The sequence below is a fragment of the Phodopus roborovskii genome, unplaced genomic scaffold (genome assembly GCF_943737965.1).
Source record: "Phodopus roborovskii unplaced genomic scaffold, PHOROB, whole genome shotgun sequence".
NCBI lineage: Eukaryota > Metazoa > Chordata > Mammalia > Rodentia > Cricetidae > Phodopus > Phodopus roborovskii.
Window position 1 is genome coordinate 1497347 of NW_026126434.1, and position 13815 is coordinate 1511161.

At 42.5% G+C, this 13815-nt stretch overlaps 1 protein-coding gene across 6 annotated transcripts in view; it reads right to left on the bottom strand.

Annotated features, from left to right (window-relative positions):
• Positions 1–5564: 5564 nt before the first annotated feature.
• Prox1 (prospero homeobox 1) overlaps positions 5565–13815 on the bottom strand; it is a 51795-nt gene continuing 43544 nt past the window's right edge. For 5 of the 6 annotated variants that reach the window (XM_051186616.1, XM_051186612.1, XM_051186611.1 and 2 more), the window contains one exon: positions 5565–6585. In XM_051186616.1, the coding sequence (XP_051042573.1) occupies positions 6397–6585 (189 nt within the window). In that variant the 3' untranslated portion in view covers positions 5565–6396. The remainder of the gene's footprint in view (positions 6586–13815) is intronic. The other variant, XM_051186617.1, reaches the window with a different exon arrangement.

Consider the following 13815-nt stretch of genomic DNA (forward strand, 5'->3'; position numbering starts at 1 on the left):
AATTGACAGTAGTGTAAGGGCTGAAGTTAACCTGTAATCCCCACTTGCCCAAGGACACATAACTTCCTGGAATGCTGGGGGGCGGGCTGTGGGGTCTTTTGAGATAGAAAATCACGTGTTCTCACTTCAGTAAATAAGGTTGGTTGCCCTAACTGCACAGGATGTGCTTGATCACATGTAGACAGAAGACATGTAGGCAGGACATATGTCAGCATGTATGCTTACCCCTGATCGGATGAAGGCAGGAAGTACCATAGCCTTGTTGCAGCGGGAGGGGGTGCTTTTATAAGTACCCGACTGACCTAAACTCAGGGCCATTTCTCTGGGAATCCTAGGTAAGGATCTGGCCAGTGTTCATCTTACTAGCCAGTATTAAATAAAGCTCCCTTCAATCAAATAATTGTGGAATTGGTCTTTGTCCTGGCAATTCTTAGGGTTAACTGTAGCAATAGCCAACTTAGAGGCACTACAGCTTTCAGAAATCTTTGTGTGCATGTGTTCATGTGTGTGAGTATGTACACATGCACCTTGGGTGTAGGTCAGAGGACAAATTTGGGTGTAGGTATTTATTTTTGATTTTGTTGGAGATTGGGTCTTATTTGCCTCTATGTACCCCAAGACTATGTGCCTCAGGCTATTTTATCTGTGTACCCCAAAACCAGCTTATTTTTATTCTGAGGCTAGCCGGGCTGTGTACCCAAAACTAGCTAGTCTGTGTGTCCTAGGCTACTTGGTCTTCATCCTCAGGCTATCTGATCTGTGTACCCCAAGACTAGCTGGTCTTTATCTTAAGGTTAGCTGGCTTACAAGCTTCCCAGGGTCTATATTTCACTCTAGAGTGCTGGAATTACAGACTGCTGTTCTTATACATGGCTTTGTGAGAGTTCTGGGCATCCAAGCTCAAGTCCCGTCACTCATACAGCAAGCATTATAACTACCTTTTTCTCTTCCCTCAAGTTGAGGGTTACCAAAGTTAAATCTGAGTGAGAGGTTCTACATAGAAAGCAAGCCATTACAGCAAACCTCCTGACATAGAATAGAAGCCTCCAGGCCTTGTATGGAGGGAGGGATGCTGGATTACAAGAGTAAGAGCAGCAATGGGCAGAAAGCTATTACCTGATATTAGTCAGACTATCTGGAAGGAAGCCTTGTAGGTCCAAAACCAAAATGTCATGCATTTTCAGGAAAAAATAATCAAATGACATGAGCTTGTAATGTATATTTTATTTTGCACAAGCTTGCATATATACTGCACATACATTCAGTTTAGGAGAGGATGGAAGGCACACAAGGCAGTTGACTACTGCACCCTTTAGTGGTACAAAGCAAACGGTCAAAGTTCGGAGAATATAGAAAAGCTTAAAACACACAACAGAAACCCTCCCTCCCTCCCCACGACAACATTGTCCTCTATTTTTTCCTTGTTTTAAAATTTAGTAGCTGCCAAACTAAATTGTTTTACTTTTTATTTTAAAATCAATTGTCTATGGCACCTTTTTGTTTTCTTTTGAATATGGACAGGGAGTCTCACTGTTTTTATCCTATCAATTAATATTACAGTACATCCTTGGTAATACAAAATTGTACACCTTCATCAAATAAATTAGGATAAATTAAACCAATAAATTATGCAGTCTTCAGAACAATAGACAATAACAAAACGCACAATTGAAATTGCCTCTAGCTAAAAAAAAAAAAATCAAAAATTGACTTTATCAGTTCAGTTATTGTACTCTATTCAAATCAAAGGGTCTTTATTACAAAAAAGAGCTTCATAATGCTATTTACAACATATTGCTAAATCATATAAAGGCAGTGTTTGTCACGGTTTATACTATATACATATGAGAAATGGCTGGGACAATGTTGGGGGAAGCTGTGACCTTTGACTCTTCTAGGGAGCTGAGACCAACTCCAAATACATCATTTTTCCTAAGTCTAAATTTGAAGTGGCAATATACAACTTTAAAATGGTTTACTCCCTCATGTGCAAAGGAATTTTTTACTGAAAAAAAATATCTAGTGAATCCATTTTCACAAAGGCAGGATAGCCATTTGCCTGCCTGTTCACATGTGTGCACATTAGGGGCTGTCTTATTTGAGAGAGAGCTCAAATGAGATGACTCAAAGTCCACATGCTTCCACATAGTCATAGAAGGTCATTCAAAAGGATGCAAAGATTAAACACCAGTTTGGATCCCAGCTCTAAAGATGAGCATTTAATTTTAGTTCTTTTAGATGGTTTAAAACCAACAGATCTACAGAGGCAAAGCTGCGCTGCCTTGCATATGACACACAAGTTCGATGCAGCGACACATACCAACCATTACATTTTCCAAGGGGAGCCTTTGAAAACGATGCTGTAGCCTGCAGACACAAGAGTTTACACCAGGAAGAAACAGTTGTGCTGTTCACACCAATGAGTACTCTATAATATACACAGCAAAGATTGTTCACATCCTTACACACACTGCTGCTCTGGGGAAATTCTGTAAACCACTCTTTGATTAATTTATGGTTGCTTTGGGGGAGCAGTCTATGTCTAACTCCCCCCAAAACTCTTTAACTAAGTAGTCATTACTAACCTGCATGTGTGTGGGGATGTGGAGGATTACTTACTAAATGTCTTCATGTACACAGAAAAGAAAAGTCAGAGATTTACAGAGACACCGTTACCCTTGCCCTTGACATCGGATAGAGACTGTTATCTTTTGCAAGTAGAGAACAGGATTTTTGAGAATGCTTTCAACTGCCTGTACACTCACTGTAGTGTCCCTAATAAACTCAACAGATGCTGTGATACTGTAGTTGTTTATTAAAATCTCATGTCTTACATAACAACAGCCATGAGGTTAAATATTTACATTTCCTTATAAGAGTTCCCCTTTGCTTTAGTGTTTCTGTTTTGATGGTTTTAAATTGTTTTAAAAATGATATTCACCCATATTCCTAGCACAGTAACAAGGATTCTTCAAACATAAAACACGTCAATTAAGTAATACTCAGAGGCACAAAGCAAACTTCAGGAATATGGGGGTGAACAGTTACAGAAATAACTACTATATCCTAATGTCTTCCACATATTTTTATCATTTAATGCAAAACATCTCCATTGAACAGCCAAAGAGACAGTGAGAAGGAAATGTCATGTTGTTGCAAATAGAACATTCTTCTCACAAACATAACAAATGCCTAAAATAAGTTCTTAAATCTAGATAAGAAAAGGTAAGCTTTCCACTTCACACGCATACATATGTATATTTTTACATGTGTGTGCCTGTGTGTTCACGCACACATCTGCACACACATTGCACATGGTATGAAATATTGCTTCTATAGTGCTTCTCATTAGGCTAAGAAAACACAAGAGTTACACCACAGTTACAAAAAAACCGGCTTCTACAAGAATCTCCAAAACTCAATGCTGCTCAAACAATTGAGGAAAAAAATAATTTGCGGTGTATCAAACTGTTCTAAAAATTTCTCTTCTTCAAAAACATTATTTTCCCGCTTTGTTTTAAAAAGACACAAAATATGCATAGCTATCAACATTATGTCAAACAGCCAGAAAAAAAAAATCTAGTGTTTATTGCAGCTGTAGTCATTGGAAATAAAGTAAAAAGAGATGAAACAGAAAGCCACAGAAGGCACAAGAACAGTTGTACTTGTGGGGAAAGAACTGGTATTTTGAAGGATTTTTAAAATCCCGGCGCTGGTGCATTTTAGATCTAGGCACAGACTATCACCTTGAGTGTACGCGCAAAAAATAATAGAGGGTTAGCATGAAAGAAGTGGCAATATGGAAACGCAACAGACTGAAGAGGTGGCCCCCACTCTCCCACTGTGAAAGGTTAACTTTCTCCTGTGCACAAAACCGTTTTCACTTGGTGAGAGCTGAGCCCAGATTTGAAAGATGGTAGATATTTTTGTTGTTGTTTTATTTAAAAACTGCTTGATAGGAGCATTGAGAGACAGGCTTATGGCACTTTACCATTGTGCTGGGAGACATATGGTCCGATGGCTGTATCGGGAGCAACCACCTCAACACAAAGCCATGGAGAGAGACATCCTTCCAGCATAGAGCTGAGTCCATCCCAGGTGGACTGTGAAATCATCTCCAGCCCTACTGAACACCGAGTGGAGATTCTAGTTACATAAGGGCACTGACACTCAGTAGAAAACACATTTTTTTTGTTTTGTTTTTTGCTAAATTTGTCTATTTCAGTTAGAAAGACAGAGGAAAACAATAGTTTAAAAATCCAAGTAAGTCTAGAATCAATATTCATTTGCCTCAGATTGTAAAGATACCTAGCAATATGTCTATCCAGGTGACTACACTGTAGCTTTGCCTTTGACCTTGGAAAGGGTGATGTGGTGGGGATCTGATTGGCAGGTGACTCAGAACAGCCAGGACTCTGCTGGACCCTTGCAGGAACCCCCCCAGACAAAGCATGTCAAAGACATCCATACTTTGTGCTGATGGAGTTCCTGATTTTGGTGTTTGAGTTTAGCATTTATTTCAGTAGTATGGTTATCTGGGATTTTTTATTTTAAAGACACCCAGAAAAATAACAAATATACTCTTAATAATTATACAAACATATCTGGGAGCATGAGCACTAGGAGACACCATCACAGTGAACGGTTAGTGTTGACCATGCTTCACATGCTCTGCCCTCACGCTAGGGCCTTCTGGCCTCCCGGAAGATGCTGGGTGTTGCAGGGCTGCACTGTTTAGCTTAAAGTCAGCAGGTTTTAAGGCTTTGTGCTGACAATAATTGTGTTCATCCATTCCTGTCCATCAGCAGAATTTATAAATGATGTTGAATTACAGTGATCCAGCCAGCTAGACAGGCACAAGGGCTGACCTGCATCCTCCAAAGTCAAATGCTGATTTTTATTTAAAAAAATAATAATGAAAATGGCATTTCTGTTCCTTATGCTTTAAATACCAGATCTGTTACTGTGTTGTTTTTAAAGTGTGTATACCAAATTATCTAAGGGGAAGAAGGGGCCTGGACCACACTATTAGAGTGGACAGTGCTGTTCACTGCATCTATACACAAAAAAACCCAGCCAAGAAAACAAGTATGAATGATATTCAGCATTTTAAATGCAAGCATAGGACATAGGACATCATCAAAAAACTGGGGGGCAGGCAATTTGAGAATGGGTAAAATAGCAGCTAGCTTTCTCAGGATGTGAAACCCCAAACTAACCTATTGCCTTCTTCTCACACTTTGGTCACTATTTAGCTTCTGAAGTAGAAGAGGCATCATCAGTCCTCCGTGGTTTTAAGGTATCTATGCTCAGAGTGAAGAGAGAGACTGTCGCCCTTGCATACCCATATGCAAATGAGCCATTCCTGGTTGGGGTCCACACAGGACCTGAAGGTCAGGTCCACTAGCAGCTGCCAACATGCTCCAAGAGTAGGCAAGGATTTCATGGTCAGAGGGATTTCTTAATTCCTTACTGTAGAAAGGTATCCAGAAATTAGTGTTTTAGGAGAATAAAAATGGTTAAAAAGCAACAGCAATGCTAAGCATATAAAATCGAGCAAAGGATACATTTGAAAGGTACATGCCTTTTAATATCTGAAGCAAAATAAATAGGAAATGAAGACAAAGCGCAGGGTTTTTCTCTAAGTCGACACCTCTGAGTGCACACCTCGCCAAGAATCTGTTATAAAGTTTACAGGGACAGCTCATCTACCTGCACAGAGTCCCAGCCTCATCTTGAGAGAGTGGGTCTTATACAAAATTTAGTCTGGGGTGTATGCCATTTCTCTTAGAAAAGGCTTGGCGAGAATGATCCTTCTAAAAATCTGTCCTTGGAGAGTACTTTTGAGATGCAAGCTGCCCAGCTCCTGCTGGCATTGGTTTAAATGTGTAAGAAAAAGTTACTTATGAGCTCAAATCAAACAAGGTATTCCAGTGTGGGAAGTGCTTTCCTTGGGTTCCTTCAGAACGTCTTAACCCTAGAAACAAGAGATACAGCACAGGTTTGGGTGTGTGCTGTGTCATAGTCAAGGGTTCACTCTGCTGGCCACCATTTACAATAGGCTTCCAGTTGAGCAGAGGGTCCTTGGCTCTTGTAGACTTTACACAGGCTGACATTCTCTCTTCCTGAAAATCAACCCTACCTCAAGTCTCCAAATATTAAGGGCCTTGGGCAAAAGTAACTAAAGGCAAAGAAGGAAAATACCCATCCCCCTGTAATGAGGAAAACAAAAGGGACCCAGAGGGGATGAGCAGGAACCACCAGCTGATATCATAACACACCCATGCCTCCCCCCCCATATATATATATATATATATGAAATAAAAATCTAGACACACAGAAGTTGGACATCCAAGGGGGACTTCTATTCATACATTCAAAAGAGTGTTGCAATCTCTACTCATGAAGGAGTTCTTGTAGGCAGTTCGGGGATTTGAAAATCTCAGGGACTTCACTATCCAACTTGCAGATGACCTTGTATATGGCCTTCTTCCAGGAAGGGTCAACGTCTTTGCCTGCAATGATGGCATTGAAAAACTCCCGTAATGTGATCTGCGCAACTTCCAGGAATCTCTCTGGAACCTGCTGATCCAAGGAGACAATGGTATTAATAAAGTTTTCAGTTTCAAGTCTGCAGTTCTTCAAAGGAAACTGAGCTAACTCCATGCTCTCAGAGAGGGGCTTTGGACGGCACATGCATTTTCTAAAAATGGCCAGCCTCTATTCTCTTATGTAGAGTTGTTATATATAGCAGCATTGTGATAGACGGCGGCTGCTTCACAGATTTCAGGAGAGCCTTGTGCAAAAGATACACACAAGCCCACCAGAGCCAGAGTTTCTCTGTGAACACCACCATAGAGAAAGGAGACCCACATCCTCATGTGGGTAAGCAGATCGTTCTAGAAGAAACTCACCAACTCCTGTTTCAGAATTTGATTCCTCTCTCCTTTTGACTTCCATATGAAAAAAGAAAATGTGTTCTCAGCATCGAATCATAAATGCTGGGCATCTGTGTAAGCTAAATCCCTATCTTCAATGAAGAAACCCTAAAATCAGTACTATGAAGGGGTAAGATCACAACATGAAGTCCTGAGATGTGAAATTCAAAGCTGAACCCCACATTACTGCATTTTGTTTGGACATTAGAATTGGTCCTTAGATGGTGGTTTGTGGAACTGATCACCATTATAAAATCTAGTCCTTACTGAGTATTCACTGTGTCAGGCACCATGTTACATTATATCCTGAATGCATTCCTTTCTTCCAATCTCTGTGTAAGATGTTTCTCAATTATATAAGGAGAAAACTGAGACCAGGGGAGATCAAAAGGAACCACTCAAGGTCATTCCAAGATCATCATTCCCCAAATAATGTTTTTGGGATTTCTATTTGTCAAGCCTTTGCTCCCATTGCAATTAAAGTACGTGAGCTGTCTGTGTTCTCTTGCTTGTTGATTGAAGAGTCTGACCTCTTGACTGTGCAAAGAACACTCAGTGTTCTTTATAAGTAACTCACAGTAAAGCATGGCCTATCCTTGCCTGCATCAGCACGATGGAGTCACAGAATAATTACATGAAGTCATAATTTTCCCAGGACACATTAGTGAGATCTTATTTTCACATTGAGTATAAGGGCACAAATGCATGGTAGTATATGTGTAGACACATCTGTCTTCACAGATGTAACATGAAAAACCTTCAGCACACTTCAGAAGTGTCAGTTACTGAAACAATAGGGAGACTATTGTCCTATGAACAAGTCTAATACCTTCTCCTTTGCCTTTTCTCAACAAGTGGAGTGGGCATGCACATGGATCATGTATGTATATACACACATATATGGATGGCAGATGACCCAGAAAACTAAAAAAGAAAAAAATGACTACATGTCCCTGGATTTCAAATTTCAAATTGGTCAAAGTAGTTCATTGCTTCCAAGAGCAAGCCAATAGTTCTTTAGGGAAATCTAGTAACTTCCCAGAGGAAAACAAAAAGAAAAAAGAAAGAAAGGGTCCCAACAAGGAATCTATGGAGTCTCATAAAGGGAAGAAGAGTGGCCCACATCTTTAATCCCACCCAGCACTTGGATCTGTGAGTTCCAGACCAACCAGGGCTACACTGAGACCCTGACTCAGAAATAAAGAGGAGGGTATTGAGCAATCTCTCCCAAAGGTGTTTCTCCTGGCCTGTCAGGACAGAGCTTAGAGCTGACTGGAAGAACAACAGGGGCCCCCTTCTCCCTGGCCTGGCAAACAGCAGTCTAAGAACCCACCCAGCTTCCCCACAGATTCCCACAGATGCACCTGCACATACGAGGCAGATTTCCTGGAGGGAGCATCCAATTCCTGCCCAATGACAACTCATAGCAAATGGGCCTTACTGACAGAGGACACATGGCTGGGGCATAGGTCTGCAGCCAAATGCTACATGAACAAAGATCGGTGGTGCAAAGCAGTGTGCTCTTACGGCTGTTGGCAACAGAACCTCCATGGAAAACTGTTTCTCAAACAAAACCAAAGCTGCAGGAGAGAGAAACTGAGAGACACAGGTGTGAGCTCTAGCAAAAGCCGGTAAGCTGAAAGTCCCGCCCACCGCAGAGATCTCTCCCACCACTAACACACAATCAGAGCCAAGGAGGAGGGCCTTGTGGAAACTATCAGGAGCAGAACTGTCTAGATAATTCTACCACAGCACAAGCCCTGGAGGGGTTAGGGTGACTTCCGGAGGACAGCGGGACTTCAGAGATTGCACCATCTGTACTCACTTTCCCAGTGACCTTAGCTTAGATCAGTGGTTCTCAACCTTCCTAGTGCAGTCACCCTTTAGTACAGTTCCTCAGGCAGTGGTGAACCCCAACTATAGAATTATTTTCATTGCTACTTTATAACTGTAATCTTACTGCTGTTAAGAATCCTAATGTCAATATCTGTCTTTTCCCATGTTCTTTTTTGGGATCAGGACCCATAGATTGAGAACAGCTGGATTAGTGGGTCTTGTCCTGTTTCAAACATTCATTTCCTAAGATCATCCCAACAGCTGCCCGGTGACCACTTTTGTATTGTGGCTGGCTTTTTACTTCCTTGTAACTGGTCTCAACGTCTTCACCATAAGGTGAATTTAGCTGAAGAACCTAGGTCTCTCTCCCTTCACCTACAGCTCAAGTGGCCAGCCTTTCATAATTATCCCACAAACATTGTTACCATTAACAAGAAGACCTCCCCTCTCGGCTTTATCCCATAATGTTCTGTAGTTCCCTAATATTCTCCCTCAATGCATTGAAGATAGGAAGCCCATGTCTGAATACAGTTCTGCTACTTGCCTGGCCTGTGCAAAGTCCTGGGTTTGATCCTCAACACCACTACTCAAAATAAAAAAGCAAATTCATGAACAGATGTAACTTTGAGCAACATGGGTCTCAGAAACCACTTTTTAGGTAAGAAAAAAAAAAAAAACTAGGAGATTCTCTGGGATGGGATAAAAATGCTTGTGAACTTTTGACCCACAACATGTTTCCACTAAAATGTGCCAGTGCTAACACCTTTGGGTACTTTCCGCTATTTTTATTTATTTATTATATTCTTGAGACAGGGGTCTCATATAGCTCACTGACTGGCCTTGAAACTCAACAAGTTGTCTCAGAAGATGGACTTGATCTTCCCATCCTCCTACCTCCACCTTACTGGGTGCTGTAATGACAGGTCTGTACCCCAGCCAGGCTTTAAGGTTTTTATAAATGCAGGTAGACTCATACAAGGCAACAAATTCCTGATAAGCTGTCTATCTATAACTGCAGAAACTATCTCCTAGGAGCCCTTGCCCTTAATATCAATAGAAATGGGTTAAGAGAGTGTGCTACTGGCTGGTTATTGGGAACTGGCATCTTCTCTGCACATAAATGAAGTAGAAGGCTAATTTATTGCCTGATCTGGGCAGTGAGCACACAGCCCTAGGCTGGGTGAAAGGCTTCTTGGAGAGATCCTCTGATACTGGAGCAGCTCATCTTTTGTTGGTGGTGTGGGTTAACAACTGCTATTCTGAGAGACTGCCGAGGGATTCCACCCACAGGTAGAAACCTCACCCACGGAAACAGGGAGCCTCAGCTCTCTGATCACACCATTCTCCACCTTTATTTGCCAGAACAAGGTAACATCTTCTTGATGTTTGGGGGACATAGGGGTTCAGGATTAGGAACATGATATTGTCCATATTTTGTGCACCTCCTCTCATCTAATGGCTTTCCAATCACTAATAAACATCTGCAGAAAAGCCCTTAGTGACAAGTAATCCCTTATCTAGGTTTCTTTTAATAGAACCCAACAATCTGTACAATGAACCCTCGAGTCTCTCTTCACAGCATCAGGTGTGACAGTCAATCAAGTCACTGGAATGCAAGACAATGCAGGCTGCTGGGGGCGGGGAACAGGGAGGCCAGGCCTTTGGACATGCCACAGGGGAAAAACAAAAGGCTTCCAAAGTCTTTGGCAGAGCGAAGAGGCTATTGTGGGAGCTGCTTGGCCCAGAGTTCTTCAGGAGGGGAGAGTGGAAACTTTGCTTTGGTAAAAAGGCATCCCAGCCTAGGAGCCTCACCCCAAATGGTCTTGCCTTGACATTTAGAGAATACACGGGTGATGAGGCACTTGAATATACTGGTCACTCTGAAGGGAGCTGGCTAACAAGCATCCATCAATTCAATCCCAATGATTTGCTCTTGCTTATTGATCAGACTGAGCCAGTGGCTTCAGAAGGATGGGAGAAGGAGTGGTTCCCATCTGCTGGGTCCACAGCTGGGCAGCACACATATGCAGTGGGGTGGGTGGTGGATGTTTTGCTGTTGCGCTCTCTCTCTCTCTCTCTCTCTCTCTCTCTCTCTCTCTCTCTCTCTCTCTCATTGGATTGAGTGGCAAAGACACCCCCCTCCTGTCTTCCTCCTCCTCTTCCCAGTTGCTTTACCTTCAAGGATGATTTGTTTTATTAAACTGGCTGTCCCTAGTCTCTGCAGTCCATAATGAAAGCCTGACATAGCAGGCTGCCTGCCTTCTGTGTCCTGCAGACACTCATCATAAGTGTCAGGACATACCAAGGTTAGCGGTCACTGGAAGTGTGCTCGATGGCCCAAACCTTGCCAAACGCTCTTGGCAGCTGAATGAATGTCACAGAGAATAGAAGGGGAATGACAAAGGTTGAAAAGAAGACAACCTCCCCTATTTTCTGGAGACAGAGAAGCTGAATTTTCACACCTCTGAAGCATCTACCGGTTCATTCATCGGCTTCTTGCGGGGAAACCGTAACCCTGCCCTTTGCTGGGGTCCCCGTGGACACTTTTCCACCCTTGATCCCCTTCAAAAACTAGCCCACTGGCCTCAGCTCACCAGTGGTATCATCTTTACTGAAATGGCTAGAAAACAAGCCAGGCGTTGCCTCTCTCTCTCTCCCTAGCCCTCCCAAGAACCACAGCCCAGCGGCTGGTTCAGCCCATCAATAGATTTTGATGTTAGTAAGAAAGACCTTTTTGACACTGTCTTCTAAGCTAGTTTCCCCCTCACACTTCAACATAAAAATTGAAGTCGAGTAAGGATGGACAGGAGTAGCTGAGGGGTGGGAAAAGGGCTCACTGCCATGTGTTTTGGTGAATTAGTTTGCGTGTGGGTTTTCTTCTTTCTTCCTTCTCCACTTTTTTTTAATGCTATAAAAGGGCAATAAAATGCTGCCTGAAAGAAGACAATGTCAAGGAGAAAAGGGTGCTGGCATTTTGGATACTCTTCACTGCTCGCCTTGGAGAGAGAGTTATTCTTGTCACAGCCCTTTTGTCTGCATCTGCTGACGGCTTGCCGTAGCCAGCAGCATACTTTAACTGTTTTGTCACCTCCTAACATCACATGCATCAGCTGTTGGGCTTTTGTTACGGGTATTGTAGAACTAATCCTCTGTGGCTGCTCTACTGTGCAGTAAATAAAACAGAAACCGGCTTCTCAGACCGCTCTGCATGAATATTTCAGGCAGCTTTTACAACTCTGGGACTCACCAAATCAAATAAATAAATAACTCCCCCACCCAGCATCCCCAGCCCCTCCCCATTCACTGAAACAAAACGTCTCAAACTAGCCCCAGATGTCTCCAAGTCACCCTGTATTGAAGGCAGGGACTGGAACTGGCAAACAATTGTATCAGTGAAGTTGAAAGAAAAGTGGTCTCAACTTCAGCACTGCTGAATTCGTATTTACGAGCTAAACACATCTGAGGCTCAGGCTGCTTAAGTAGCTCTGAAAATCTGCAGAGCCTCCTGGGGATGGGGGCTTAATATATACAAGTGCAAGTATATGTTTCCATAGATTTATCCCATGCATACATATATATGTGCGTATATATGTATATATACATACACAAACACACACATATATATCGTTGTTAAACTACTTTTATTGTTCTGTGTGCAATTTCTTCCCTTCTACTTATCTGGAAGGGTTTAGGACAAGATGCACTTACTCTTAATTAATCCCAGGGCCCTTTTCCAAACTGCATAGAGGTGTGAAGAGAAAACCAAACTCTAGAATGTTCTCCAAAACTAAATAGACATGGCGGAACCTCTGAAAGTATGAACACTGTCCTAAGCATAGACAGCAAGGATTTCTCAGATGACTTCTGAATGTCTTTGGAAGAGTTCAGGAGAGAAAGGGCATCTATCTACCCCACGTATGTGCATGCCTGGAACACAAAGGTCCCAGGAAAGAGACAAAACACTGGAGTTCTTTCTGAGCCTTCACCCTGGTGGGCACATGATTCCTCTAAACAAACTTGCCCATCCCTGCTGTTTGTTAAGTAAATATTGATCAAGGAGAAACCTGTCTCCTGTCAGCAGTGATACAAGCTGGGGACTGATGCTGCATAGACAGAGTGGATGGATAGACTGCATAGACAGAGTGGACGTAGATGGATATACTCAGATGATTCAGATACTCTTCACAGAGATTATCAGAGAGAAAAGCTGAACAGATAAATGATGGCAGCTCCTTACCTCTGTCTTGCTCACACTAACTCCTGCCAGGTACAGAATAGGTAAACCACATGACTATTAAATACGGTCATAGGATGCCAGCCATGCATGTGCTCATGCAGACAGCCCAGACTCAAGGGACTTTCCCAAGAGGGAAGGGATGCTAATGGTGCATCGTGGGATTCTCTCCCAATAGCCTCCCTGTTCAGCAAACATGCGTGTGCGGGAAGGCACAAGAGAGCGTGTCCAAGTAAGATGGTGGACATCAACTTTAAAGGCGTCCTGACTCAAGTCAAGTGTCTCACTAAAGAACACATGCAGAGCATGATTCTGAGAGGCACTTTGAGGAGGTCTGCTTGGGTGATAGATAGGATTGGCTGGGTCAAATGGAGAATGATGCTCAAAGTCTCACCTCCTGTGGTGCCTGTGGCTGAATGGAAACATGCTTTGCCAGGGAAGGGCCAGGTTTGAGTCATCTTCAGAGAGAGTATGCTTAGATCTGAGCACCAGCCTCTAAGCAAGGCCTCACCAAAGGGCCAAATAGCATGTAAATTTGCTTGGGACACTCTCCCTTGTTCAGGAGGAAGGTGGCCTCCAGAGTGACAGACAGCAAGGCACATTCAAATTTCAGGTACCTTGGAGGATTCAATTAATTTAATAGTCATGTAATATGGGGCCCTAAGAGTGAACCCATTTCCTAACTACACATTTAGTAACTTAAACATCTGAAGAATAAATACTGTCAGGAAAATGTTTTAAAAACACACACAGAGAAAAACCTGTGTTTCCATGGTTTAAGCAAAGAACACATGATGTAATGGCCTG